The sequence below is a fragment of the Pholcus phalangioides genome, unplaced genomic scaffold (assembly GCF_987345545.1).
Source record: "Pholcus phalangioides strain wild (caught in Gottingen) unplaced genomic scaffold, Ppha-v1.0 ptg000021l_1, whole genome shotgun sequence".
Classification (NCBI taxonomy): Eukaryota; Metazoa; Arthropoda; class Arachnida; order Araneae; family Pholcidae; genus Pholcus; species Pholcus phalangioides.
The window spans coordinates 10692054-10705542 of record NW_028301614.1 but is presented as its reverse complement, the minus strand read 5'-3'; the positions used below and the strand labels follow the sequence as shown (position 1 = coordinate 10705542).

The 13489-nt window shown below is 35.5% G+C and overlaps 2 protein-coding genes across 3 annotated transcripts in view; one reads left to right on the top strand and one right to left on the bottom strand.

The window, feature by feature from the left end:
- The window catches only part of LOC149070607 (uncharacterized), a 51675-nt gene extending 43695 nt beyond the window's left edge, over positions 1–7980 (bottom strand). The window contains exons 1-3 of one of the 2 annotated variants that reach the window (XM_089248932.1): positions 7921–7980; positions 7788–7835; positions 1222–1322 (exon numbers count right to left, since the gene is read on the bottom strand). The gene's annotated coding sequence lies outside the window, so the exon portion shown is untranslated. The remainder of the gene's footprint in view (positions 1–1221; positions 1323–7787; positions 7836–7920) is intronic. The other variant, XM_089248931.1, reaches the window with a different exon arrangement.
- A 196-nt stretch (positions 7981–8176) lies between these two features.
- On the top strand, positions 8177–8916 carry Pfdn6 (prefoldin 6). Its single transcript, XM_089249115.1, has one exon. It carries the CDS (start codon positions 8275–8277, stop codon positions 8659–8661), a length of 387 nt encoding a protein of 128 aa, XP_089105241.1. The 5' UTR covers positions 8177–8274; the 3' UTR covers positions 8662–8916.
- The last annotated feature ends 4573 nt before the right edge of the window (positions 8917–13489 follow it).

The window sequence follows — 13489 nt, the reverse complement described above, 5'->3', positions numbered from 1 at the left end:
CAAGAATTGAATGAAATCCTTGCTCGTATGAATAGACAGAATAGGAAGATAAGTGTCTGAGAGAGTGTGTACTGAGAGAGAGAGAAAATCTCATTTGCTTTTTTAAATTTAAATCAGAAGATATTATTGAAAGAGTCAAGATTTTTATAAAGAAATGAAAAATCAATCAAAAGGGAATTAATAGATTGATTTATTCAAATATATATATATATATATATATATAGAAATATGAGCCTCCAACTTTTAATTACAGTGGATCCTGCTTATAACGCTTTTCTAAAAACTGTCATAAAAAATGTTGTAAGCAGGAAAACATGTTAAACGGGAAATCTTAATAAGAATTACTTAAAGTTGGGGCCATGAAAATCAGTTGTACTACGTGGAAAAATGTTCTAAATGGGAACGCTATAAGAGGGATCTCTCAACTGTATATTTAATTTAGATTCGTTGTATGTGCTACGTTTCATATGTTAAATTCTCATTAATGGGCTTCTTTGGAAGCTTTTCCTATTAGTAGACAATGAAAGTAAATGAGCCTTTGGATAGAACATGTTTTAGAAATGAATCATTTGATTCACAGAGATACCTCTTTCTCCTTCCCAGAACATGGCAGAATTAAAGTACAATGGCATCTCTGCATGTGTATAAGCAAAACCCTTCAATAGTTTAGAGGCCCTTGTTTGATTCAGGCTCATTTGTTAAGACGTCAATGACTATGGGAGTCTCATTCATAGCATATGTCCATGAAAGACTGTCTCACCCTCTTATTGTGTGTGTTAATGCAAGCAGCAATTTCAAAGTGAATCCCTGCTCTTCTGTATCATTTAGAAAATAATCCAGCTTTCAATATATAATAAGTAAAAACACAATAATTTAAAATAAATCAACCCCTGCACTATATCAAAGACTCGTGGATGGCATGAGGGATATGGTTGTGGAACAAATCATTCAAATTTTCATTATTTCTTATGGGAAAGTTTGGTTAGAAATACAAGTGTATCAGGTTATACTTGTAAACTTAAGTCCTACTGCAGGGCTGGAATTAGAGGAGGGCAACTGCCCCAGGTGGCAATTTTAGGTGGGAACAAAGAACACGTTATAAAATTATTAAATTTTAAAGTTCTAGGGGCAGAAAAAATTCTAGTTAGGGCCTTGCCCACCATGTGCATTAGTACTAAACATCTTAAAACTGGTACAGAATAGTTCAATCGAAATACTCACTCATTTCAACATCATCTGTGTGAATTAACCAAATTCATTACAATACATATGGAAGATTATAAGCAGACTCAGCAAATGACTTCAGTCTCTGTGCGTAGATCCTAATAGGAAAGACAACACATCAGCATTCAAAAACTATAACCAATCACATAATATGAAATTTGTTTGTAGAAGTTTAAATTTGGAACAAAATGTTTTGAGCACCCTTCTTTGGCTAGTTCTGTCCTCGAGTGTCTGCACATTTTTTTTTCAACACCACATGTATGCAGCGGCTCCCGGTTTTTTTGACTCATAGTCATTTTTGGAATCAATTTTCAATTTTTAAGGGACAACTCCCCCCCCCCCCAAAGAGTTTTTATTTTTTAATTTGTTTCCTGGGGAATTGCATGTGGAAACTCAAGTGCTTTGGAGTACAAGTTAGGAAATGCTACATGTGTTAATCCATTGAAAACTGTTTCCCTGAAGTGGGTGATATCACCCAATATAGGGATGAGGAGATCCAGCATCTCTCTGCTTTCCCAAAAAAAAAAAAAAACAGTAGAAACAACATAATAATGTGGCATCCTAACAGGTTGGTTTAGACACCAAAAAAATATTCTTTGAAAAAGGGCAGGCCAGTGGGTCTAACAGCGGTGGTCTTTGAAAAAACTAGAGTGTTAGCAGGAAAACCATTCTGATCACTTCAATTGTTAATGTCTCATATGAAAAAGAATTATACCACATAATTTTCAAATACATAAAATTGATACTTGTTCCTATGAACTTGAAGAAATTTGAAAATAAGTTCATAAAATCAAAAAATTGTAAATGAGAAGTCTGTGTATTTGGAAAGCAAAGTTGTGCAATTGGATAGCGCACTTGTCCAGATTACAAGAGGACAGAGGTTCGGTTCCTAGCAAAGTTCAGTAGACTTTTCTTTCTGAGTTCACCTCGGTATAATATCCAAGAAAAGTCTCTTTCCCTGATGTATTGGGATGAGAAAAACCATCTCTCTACCAAATGGCATACTGACAGGAACCAGGGGACTAATTTGTAAAAGCATGGCAGTTTGTAATATCAAGTGGGGACTGCATATTAGTCTCATAAATAAATTACAGTATATGAATAACTGCTATAGCTATAATGCTTTGTGTGTTAGCCTAAATGAAAATAATACTATTCATTTATATGTAGAGTAGGTTCATGTTACCCACCCTCTGTGGGGGGTAAAGTTACTTAAGCTATGCACTTTAAGAGAAAGTCAAAAACCAAGGTGGAAAATTATACTTCTGGCATTTTGAATATAGCTGACTGTCACTGTTGGCAAGAACTATAAGGTCAAGCTTCATAATTATAAAGTCAATATAAGTCAACAATTATAAGGTCAAAGCTTTCATTTTGGTTTGCAACAAAGGAATTAGTAGTGCAAGCTTTTTTTAGCATGTCAACTGATGGGATTTTTGGTGCATCAGTAAAGAGGAAAATCTGCTCATTGATAGACTATGGCCTTTTCTTTGAAATATTTTTAATGCAGTGGCTTCTCTGAAATTTTACAAATAGGAATATAACCTAACTTGAGACATTTATCAGCTTTGTCACATAAATCAAATTACATTTAAAAAAACTTGATAGAAATTTCAATCAAATTCCAATTGGATTGATTGAGCCGATTAACTCAACTAAGATTTTTAACTGTGATTAACAATTTGATTAATAGGACTAGCCCTAGTAGAAATATCATCAAATCACAATTTTGGCCCTTTACCCTTACCCGTCACACATTGTACTACGCTGATGAAATGCAGACATGATCGGCTGACTTTGGTCTGGCTACATGCCTTGTTTGATAGAGACTTAATTACTCTGATAATCAAATTTCTACTGTGTTAAACAACAATAACTTCCTACTTATAATCTTAGAATTATACTTAAAACGTGTGGCAAAACGGATAGCTATTAGGACGTTGCACGTGACGATTATAAATACCATGGATTGTACAAAGAAAATTGTGGTAATTTAATAAAGAAATTTCATTTCATGGCTTTCTTTCTTTCAAACATGACTGGATAAGCGGATAAATTAACTTTATTTACATGACTGAATAAGCGGATAAATTAGCCAGGTAAATGGTGTTTATGGTCACAATGGTATGTACTGAGAAAAGGAGAAGCACTGTAAAAAACTGACCAGCAATATGATTGGGTAACACAGGGTGATTCAAAATTCAACATACAAACTTTTAGGAGGTAGAACTCCCAAAAACAAAACAGAATCACATGGATTGCATAAACCCAACCTGATCAGGTGGAGGATAAACAAAGATGCAGAAATGACAAGCCAATAATGAGTGGAAAAACTCTTTATTTAGATAGGCCTATACTTTAGACGAGGACAGTGTGCGTACACATTAAGCTTCACAACAAGTGCTCAAAGTTCTTACCATCCACAGCTATGCATGCATCACAATGGCAACACATTGATTGTCAAACCCTTTCAAAAATACCCAACATTTCGTGGGCGTTTGCAGCTGCTACAGGGTGACCTCAAACATGCGTAACTGTGGATTGTAAGAACTTTCAGCACTTGTTGTGAAACTTAACGTGTGCACGTACTATCCTCATGTAAAGTATTGCTACATAAAAAGTTTTTCTACCCATTATTGGCTTGTCATTTCTGCATCTTTGCTTATCCTCCAGCTGATCCGGTCGGAGTTTCCGGCCATACCTATGTGATTATATTTTGTTTTTTCTACCTACCCTAAAAGTTTGTGCATTGAGTTTTGAATCACCCTGTATAGTATATGAGAATTTATAAGGTGAGAGAAACTGAAGATCTTTTTATTTTACACCATGCACACAACCTAATCGGGTTCGTAGGTGTTCCCATCCATTTAGGGTTTGATTAACTCCTTTCTGTGTCTCATCATATATGCAGATAAAAAAGATATGTTCAGTTTGACACTAAAAGCCTTGCAATGAAAGAACATGTATCCAGAAACAGTTTGATATGGAAAAGTAAAATAATCCTTTACCTTGATATAACCACAAAAAATGGAGAAAAAACTCAAAAAAAGGCAAATAAACAGAAATCTGAGAAATTCCTAATGCATTTCAATGTGCTATGTGTGCTGTCTTCAGACGCAAGGTTTAAGCTTCGGTCGAATTTTTCGCGAAATGTGAAAAAAAAAATCGTAGAATGCAAGTGAAGTAGTAGCCACTTTCACAAAAATGAGTACAGGAGGTATGAAAAGAGTAGACATCCAACCATCAATCATTAGCATTGTAGCATTTTGCTAGAGCTTCTCCCCATTTTCGCTTTTTGGCTAAAGAAATTTTTTTATCTAGCTTAAACCCTGTTCAGAGAATAAATATCATGCACGCTGACTGAGAATCCAACTTGTATTGGATATACCAAATCTTAACTCTTGGTTGCTCCGCAGAAAGGAAATGTATCCAAGTCAAACATTGTGGTCAGAATGAAGTTGAGTGTCTTCCCCAAAACAGAATATGCCAAAATCATTGCAGAACAATCTGAAAGAATGCGAAAAATGTAGAGAGGAGAAAGAATTTAAGAATCAAGAATTCCTATCAAGAATTCATACTAAAGAACATTTCTAGTCATGGGCTCGTTACGCAAAACATTCTGCTTTGAGGAGCCTCTGCGTAGAAATCTAATACAATATTTTGATTGGTTGTTTCTGAAATGGATTTATTTGATTGGTCAATTCAAATTTTCTTCCAATTCCAGCTCGTAATGAACCTAAGTGATGGCGCTGTGATCGGGGGGGGGGGGGGTGTTATTTTAACATCATTTACTAATATATTTTTGAAAGCCCGAATATATGGCCTTCATAGAAGTATAAATCAGCTGAAGACTTTACTTTGTGAAAAACTGTCTCTTCATGAAGTTTGCATTTGTGGCACTTTTGCCAACAATGGGAGGCAATGGTAGATTTCTCACATTCTTATTCTTAACACAATTGGTTTGCTAATTTAATCTATTTTTTTATGGGTCTTCTTGTCTGTCCTACATAACCAAGAGGGCAATCAGCACATGGAATAAGCAAACCACTAAACATGCTGTCCCTGAGGGCATATGCTGAATCACCACATGGAATGTAGTGAATGCCCCATTGTTCATTCTGCAGTACAGTATCTTTACGGGGGACTTGAAACTTAAGTTTTTAGTAAGTACATCTATGATTGCCAAGTTAAACTTTTTGAGAATCAGTTAGATCATAGTTTCCCAACCTTTTTTGTCCCATCAGCCCCTTCTTCAGAAATATTTTCTCCCATTGTCCCTCAACGCAATCTAACCCATAGGATCCTATGTTATACCCGTAACTGCCCCCCCCCCCCGGAACATTCCATTGCCCCCCCCAGGGGACGTTAATGCTCACGTTAGGAAACACTTGGACCACTGGATCGTAGTAGGGTATAAACTACACTTTTTGTGAGTGGCCTGTGGGTAACGTTTTTTCAAAAGATAGAGAAGTACAATGATCTCTCACTTATACACACTCTTACTTATACGTTTCTCTCAGTTATGAGATTTTCTGCAGTCCAAGTCATAAATATAGCATAATAATGGTATTCCTCATAATAAGGGAATATATGTCTCTCTCACTTATGCATCCTTTTAGCTGGTTTCCTTGCACTAATGTATACGTGAGAGATCCCTGTAGTTCCTCGTGACAATTTTACGAATTTCTTACACATTTTGCCACCGGTTTCATGCTCGGTTTCGTCTCAAGAATTTTACTGCGTGCACTAAAAACATTTATGTCTCGGCAGCTTTTAATGCATTTTCTATAAGCTTAATATTGTACTTCACATGAAATAGTTTAAAAACGTTATGAATGAGAAGTGGAGATACATCTGGAAAGTGATTCTGAAATAGACATAAATTGATAGGACTCAAATGACAATAATTCTGATTATGATTTATGAAAATATTCAGCTCACAATGTGGCTGTGTTAAAATGTTTGTTAGCGGAGGTAGAAAAATTGAAGAATATTATCTTCGTTAGCGTAGAATATCATAACCCGAGACATTTGTTAGCCGAGGTATCACTGTACAAAACATCACAAGCCTACTACTAAACGACACATACACCTCATCCACATCCCTCTGCGGAACTTCTAACGAATTGGTACACGTTGGAATGTGTGTGTATGTGTTGTGATCCTAACATGGTTTGTCTCTGTGTAATGCTTATTATGGTGCTGCCATTTGCCATCTACTTTTCAAACTATGAGTGAAGTGTAATGATTGAAGATTTGTACTGTTGGACCTGTTTCTCTCTTTGGCGACTTTTAACGGAGAGATCAATTTACATTCGTGCCTCAAAGTTCGGAACCACAGGGCATTAAAACACTACTATATTAAAAGTTAAAAAATTAGCATCTATTTTACAATCTAATTTTATTGACCACTACTAGTACTTAACTGTACATGCACTTTGCACAGTGAAACCTATCTGAGAGAAACACTGTACGAGATGGAAACCTGTCTTTAAGGGAATCAAAATATATTCTGTTCAGTGATTAGTGCTTTGATTTTACACCTTCATAAAACAGAAATCTGCCTAAAATGGAATATTATTTCAGTCTTTTGATGTTGAATGTATACAAGTTTCACTGTATAACAATCCTCTGCAGAATTTCTAACAAATCGGTCCATGCCGGAACGTATTGTGTGATTTTATGCACGGCCCTAGGATATTTATGTCGTCTGAGTTGTGCTTCACTGCCATCTGCCTTCTATATTTTGAACTGAACATGGTAAATGTATGCTTGAATCTTCAAGTCATGTGAGAACCATGTTGAAGATCTGTCTGTTCTCAGAAAGACTTTTCTAAAATGGGAAACCAGTTAGTATTCCCACCTCAAAGTTAGAAAAAGACCACAGACAACCTTCAGCCGACCACCTCTCGGGCCCGAATTTAGAAAGGCAGTGATGGGGGGGGGGTCACTAGCACCTCCCAGGAATCAAATAATAAGGCAAAAAAATAGTGTCCCATATTTTACGTGACGATACAATAACCCTACACAATAAGTCACCCCCCCCCCCAAACACATTTCCCTGGATCCATGCTTGCCAATTCTGTACCGCCAACAGGTTTCAAACCTGGATCCTCATGATAATTTCAAGTCATAATTTTACTGACAACAATTTCACTGGAAAAAAATTTTGAATGCTTAATGGTGTCAAGATTTTTTTAAAAAAGGTTATATCAAAGATCGTAAAGATCTTATCACTATAAAATATCATTGCAATCAACCACATTTTAGGAATATCAATGACCAGTTGTTTCATTTTAATACTGATTTATATTAGACGTAGGCGATTGCGAGAAATATTTCGGGCAATTCGGGGACAGCCATGTCCCACCCAAGATCTGGAAACCTCCCAGTGATAATTAAACTGGTAATCATATAAAAACTCTAATGCATTCATTATGGAGAAAACCTCTATTACGTATTAACGATACGTGATAATGACTAGCGGGGGAAGAAAAATCTCGTGTTAGCCATTTAAAGATGTTGAAAAAGATCTTGGGAAAAAAATCTGCGTAATACAATACCGATCGGATGAGTTCTTCTTTTTGTATCACATCATCCATGTCTTGAAGCTATTGAGAAATAAATATATTTTACATGAATGATATAAAAACATGAGAATTTGATTGAATTTAAAGGGCAAACAAATAAACTTACATAAGAAACAAACAATGTCACTCTACATTCACTTCAATGTTCGTGGTGTTTGTTGCCATTCGGGATGGTGTTTACTCCGTAAATTTCCTGGGACCGTCTCTGAATTGCGGAGAATTCTGACAGTGATTTCTCTCGGAATCGAAACGATTCGGTGTTAATTTTATCGAACAAAATAATATACTTTTATTCATATACATATTTCTCAAAAATTATAATTAAATTTCAACCTGTGGGAAGCTTTCCCTAAAGAGCAAGAAATCCCGGTCACAGCCGTTCGTACAGTAAGTCGGTGTCGGTGTGTGTAGATTTGTGTGGGCATTGATTGTATCCGGAGTTTATTAATTGTTTTTGGAGATGGCCACCGTCGAAGCTACGCAAAAGAAATTGGCGCAAGAAATAGAGAACATGACGATCATCCAGAAGGACATCCAGAAGCTGCTCAACTCCAAAGTGGTGCTCGACGGGCAGCTGTCCGAAAACCAGATCGTGAAGGAGGAGCTGGAGTTCTTGGAGCCCGGGAACCCCGTCTACAAGCTCACGGGACCCGTGATGATACCTTACGAGATCGACGAGGCCAAGCAGAACGTCGCCAAGAGGATCGAGTACATCAACGGCGAACTGAAGCGGATAAACGATTCCATCAGCGAGCTGCTCAAGAAGCAAGAGAAACAGAGGGAGATGATCAGCAAGCTCGAGAAACAGTTCAAGAGCAGCGGTGCCAATGCTGCAGCTGTGGCGTGAATGCTGACACCCTCCCTCCCCAATAATAACAATTTTGTTCTTCGGAACTATGTGAATATGGGTGGGGATGATTCTTTGTATCTAACAGGCTACAATAATTGTAACACCTTTGCCGAGATTGTTTTTTTTTTTTTTGTTTTAGTGCTGGTTTGTTTTTTTTTCGAAAGATGTGCAGATATACATGTTTATGAGAGCTTTCGTTTATCATATTGCAAGTTATAAATAAACCATTGTATTAAAGCGTATGAAAGCATATATGGTTTTGAATAGAATTGTAATGGTTCATTATATAGTCGAGGCTTAATTTTGCAAACCTTAATGTTAAGAGGTTAATTTTCCATAAGCATCACTGCCAACGTAGTAACTGCACCAAGCAATTGCCGGCCTCTATGGCAATCAATTCAAGATGGTCAACAAAACATATACAATCGCACACATTATTACATGAAATCAGTCTAATATGCGGTCATGTGTGATAATCGAGATATGCAGAAAACTACGAAGAAATTATATGCATTAGGCAAACCCTCATTTCTATCATCTTTATATTTTACAAACTTTGTTTTTCTTTCACTTATTTTGTTCTTACAGCTGCCTCTCGAGTTTTTTGTGATCCAAAGTGAACTTCATTTGGGCATTCTGGAAATACAGTGTTCTATTTCATCATCAACATACAGGTATTTTGCGAACACATGCTAGGAAGGAGGGTTAGATCTAAGTTGAGTCTGGATCAAATTCTGTTTCAGCCAGCAGCGTTGGAGCTGGGGGTGTTGCGGGTGCTCGAGCACTCTTGGAAGTTCATAGAATGGGTCAGAGTACCCACAGAATTGATTCAGAAATTAAAATTTCATACGTGAAAACTCAAGACGAACGCCCACAGGTATAAAACACTTCCGATGCCCACTGGTTTCAGCCAACTGCTGTCTACTTTTCTCTTCACAATGTCACCAAAACAGAAAACATTGTGCTTGACAGTGGATGAAAAAAAAAATTTTTTAATTAATTAATGTGTGCTCTTACAAAGACAGAATTTGCCAAAAAGTATAAGATTGAAAAAATTACATTGAGTCCTCTAATCAAATATCTGAAAAAGTTAGTTTCTACGACAAGTGATTACAATGAGCATCCCACCTGAAAATATGTCAGAGAAGGAAGATTCACTAAAAATTAAATCTACATCATTTCTATGGAATCATGTTTACCAAAATGCTGTGATGAAGTGAACAAAATTAAGTAATTTTTATAGAAATCAATAAATGTGAATGACACTCCCATTTATGAACTTCTGATTTTACAAGCCAATCGAGTCTGTACATGTTCATAAAAACAAGCATAGACTGTAATTGTATTGTAAAGGTTCATTATTCGTAGAAGACTTTAATCTATTTTTTTTTAAGATAATGAAACTTGCACGATTTTTGGTGACTAATTATAAACTCAGATGTAAAAAAACAAAATTTATATGGTGTAACTGATACAGCAGAGTTGAACAACACCATCTCAGATTACTGAAAACCTTTATGGGCAAATACAAATAGTAAAAAATAATGGAAGTAGAAGGTCCATTCTCTGGTAACCAGGCTGAAACCTCCCCTGCCCCATCAGCTTCATTAGATAAAATATAGTTTTATCAAACTTTTATAGCTCGCAGCTCCCTTCTCCTATCGTTCATCTGCGACTCCTCTAAATAGAATCATAAAGAACCACTTTGTAGCACACATCAATAGCTCACCAAGATGCACATAACACATGCTCCACAGTGCCCCTAGGCATCATGATGCTTGCTTTAAGAACCACAACCTCCACATTCTGTATCGGCACTGCCAGGCTGGGATAAATTTACTATAGAATGTACCTAAGGTCCCCCCCCCCCCCCAAGCTGAAACTACTTGCATTTGTAGAAAAAAGGAAACAAATTGACGTAAAGCTTGAAATTTTGATAAGATGTATTTCAGATTATTTGAAATCTGGTAGTTGAAATTTTGAGTTATATTTTTTTTTATTCAATTGTTTTGGTCAGGGAAACGATCAAGCAGATTTGCTGGAACCCTGTAATAATGTAATTAAAAGCCTGTGTAATAATAAACTCTATAACACTGTTCCCCCAAAGGAACCAATATTGCCCCCTAAGGAGAATGATGGAATAAAAGTCGTTATAATACAGTCGACACATTATAATGAGACTTTTCCAGGAAAAACGAACAGTATGTTAGGTCATCATATTGAAATGTTTCCAAAAAATCATAAAATTTAGCTTCTCCACTTTTTCTAAGTATTGGAATTTCCCTTCCCCATGAGATCGTCTACATGAAGAAGGAAATGCCAACTCTTCTGCTTTCATAATTGTCAACTTCATCCGCTTTGATGTCTCTGAGATGGGAAGCGGGGGCGTGTTCAGTCCTTCATTGTCAACTTCTGCCAAAACTTTTAATTTGAGATCTAAAGCCATGGCACTCTGTTTATTTAAAACAGCCGTGTCAAATGAACACTTTTCAGAATGAAAATGTAAGTTCACTTGGTTGCATATTCTCTCATTGAAAAATTGATTAAAATTGTGAAAAATATTAACGTGGGATGGGAACTGGAAGTGAGCCACCATGTGAGAAAATAAAACAGAATGGGGGTAAGCTGGGAGAAACATCACCATCATCCTATGCTAATGTTACCCTGTTTCTACTTAACCAAAGGGTTTTCCATGAAAGTGACAGTGATTTCTTTTCCAAGCATCAAAAGTCACACAAAATGACAGATTTTCTCCATTTCTTTGCAAAAAAATGAGGTAGAGAGCGAGCTGAATTCTGTCATTGTAAGGGACTGAATGATATTTAACTATCTTTACATTGGATGAAAAATAACATTGAGGAAATATAGAAAAAAATTAGGACCGGTCATTCTAAAAGGTGTTAAAATTGGATGTCTAAGATACTGGTTAACAATTGCTTCAAAAACAGTGAATGTTATTCTGAGTATTAAAGTACAGTTGGGTGATTTTCTTTAACAGATTGACAAGGAATGATAACAATAATTCAAGATGTAAACAAAAAAAAAAAATCTTTCAAAAATTTTAAACGACTTGAAACTCTCTTGTCAGCAGAAATATCCGCAATAGAAGACTAGAAAGGCTGCATACAGTGTGTTTGAAAGTAAAAGCTTCTCTGACCACACCTTACAAAGCCATATAAAGGGATGAGATTCGAGTTTGCGAAAAGGCATTTAATTTTAAGGAATGAACATTTGCATTTCTATATACCATATATGGAAGGAAACTTTTTTTGTCAAAAAATTAGGGGGGTTATGCATAGAAAATGTTATACATCTTCCTTCCGTTATAGATTTACCCTTTTTTTAACACCTGTTCTCCATAATCAAACTGTTGAAGTGACCATACCAGTTCTTAACGGCATGGGATCTTCCTTTTGTGTTCTTAACAGTACCAACTACTTAATCTATACCTTTTTATCTTCTCCACACCAACACGCCTTATGAAGTGACTCGGTCATTCTTAAAAAAATATTATTTTCGCAGACTCATTCTTCTGAACTAATTATACATACAATTATGAACTTTTTACTAAAACTCAAATTTTTATTTTTTTAAAAAAACAATTTTTCAAATCTTTTGATTGTGAAAAATCACACGCAACTTCCTTTTGTTTCTCTAACTGCAGTTAGTAAGGCACTGCAATAGTAATGTTGCAATAACAAAGTAATCAATGAAAATACTCAAAAATTAGTGTTTTGTTTAAAAAAATTTAAATTTGAACAAATATTATAAAATGAAAAATTAATTTAACATGATGTTAAATCCATAGTTATATTAATAAATAAAACAGGTAAATTTAAATGGAAACAAAAATTCAATTTAGTTATGCAGACAGTTAATATTTTCACTGAATAATGCAAAACCTGGTATTTGCTTTATTCGTTGACGATTTTTTGAGTATTATTAGGCAAAGTAGTCTACTCTCTGTAGTTAATATTTTCTCTCTATTTCTATAATAACAATATTTCATTGAATTAACATTTAAAAAAATCATTAGCATAAAATTTTATTTATGAGTTTTTGGTTATCATTCACATTTCAATTTAATTAATACATATATTTTAGACCACACATACTCCATTCTATTTATATTTCTTCCAGATCAAAAAAATAAAAGATATATGTGCATCACTAGTAGAGAGATGTCTTCATATGGTGGAGAACATTTTACTAGCTTTTAGCTACTGTAACTGTAAGTCCAGACATGGACCACGCTCTGTCCCAAGATCAGCTTTTAGTTACTGCTCTCTTCCCCTGTCCCAGCTTTCTTCATCACATTATGAATCAACTGTTCTACCGTGTCAACTCGAATATAATTTTTTTTTTGCATTTTCTTTTAAATATTGTAAAATATGTGATTTAAATGTAAACTTTAGTTTGCATAGCTTTATCATAAGGGGCCATTCAAGTATTACATAAGCAGATTTTTAGCCATTTTTGACCCTCTTCCCCCCTTGTCAGCGGCTTAGGATATTTCATATTTTCAAAAAGGGTGTTTGATGACGTAAGCAACCTTCAAACCCCCTCCCCCTTGTCATCAGAAGTCAGCAAATCCGAAACCCCCCCCGATGCTGACGTAATACTTGAACGACCCCTAATTGACTGGGGAAAAATAAATTGTCATGTTATTAATAAATCACTCAATTCCTTGTAATTTATGATGAGAGTGACTCTGATGATGATAATGAACTAGTTGATGTAGCTGATCGTGATGTATCAGATGAGAGTGATGTAGAATTTTATGAAAAGATATCTGAGAAAAACTTTTTTCTAAATTGTAAACTAA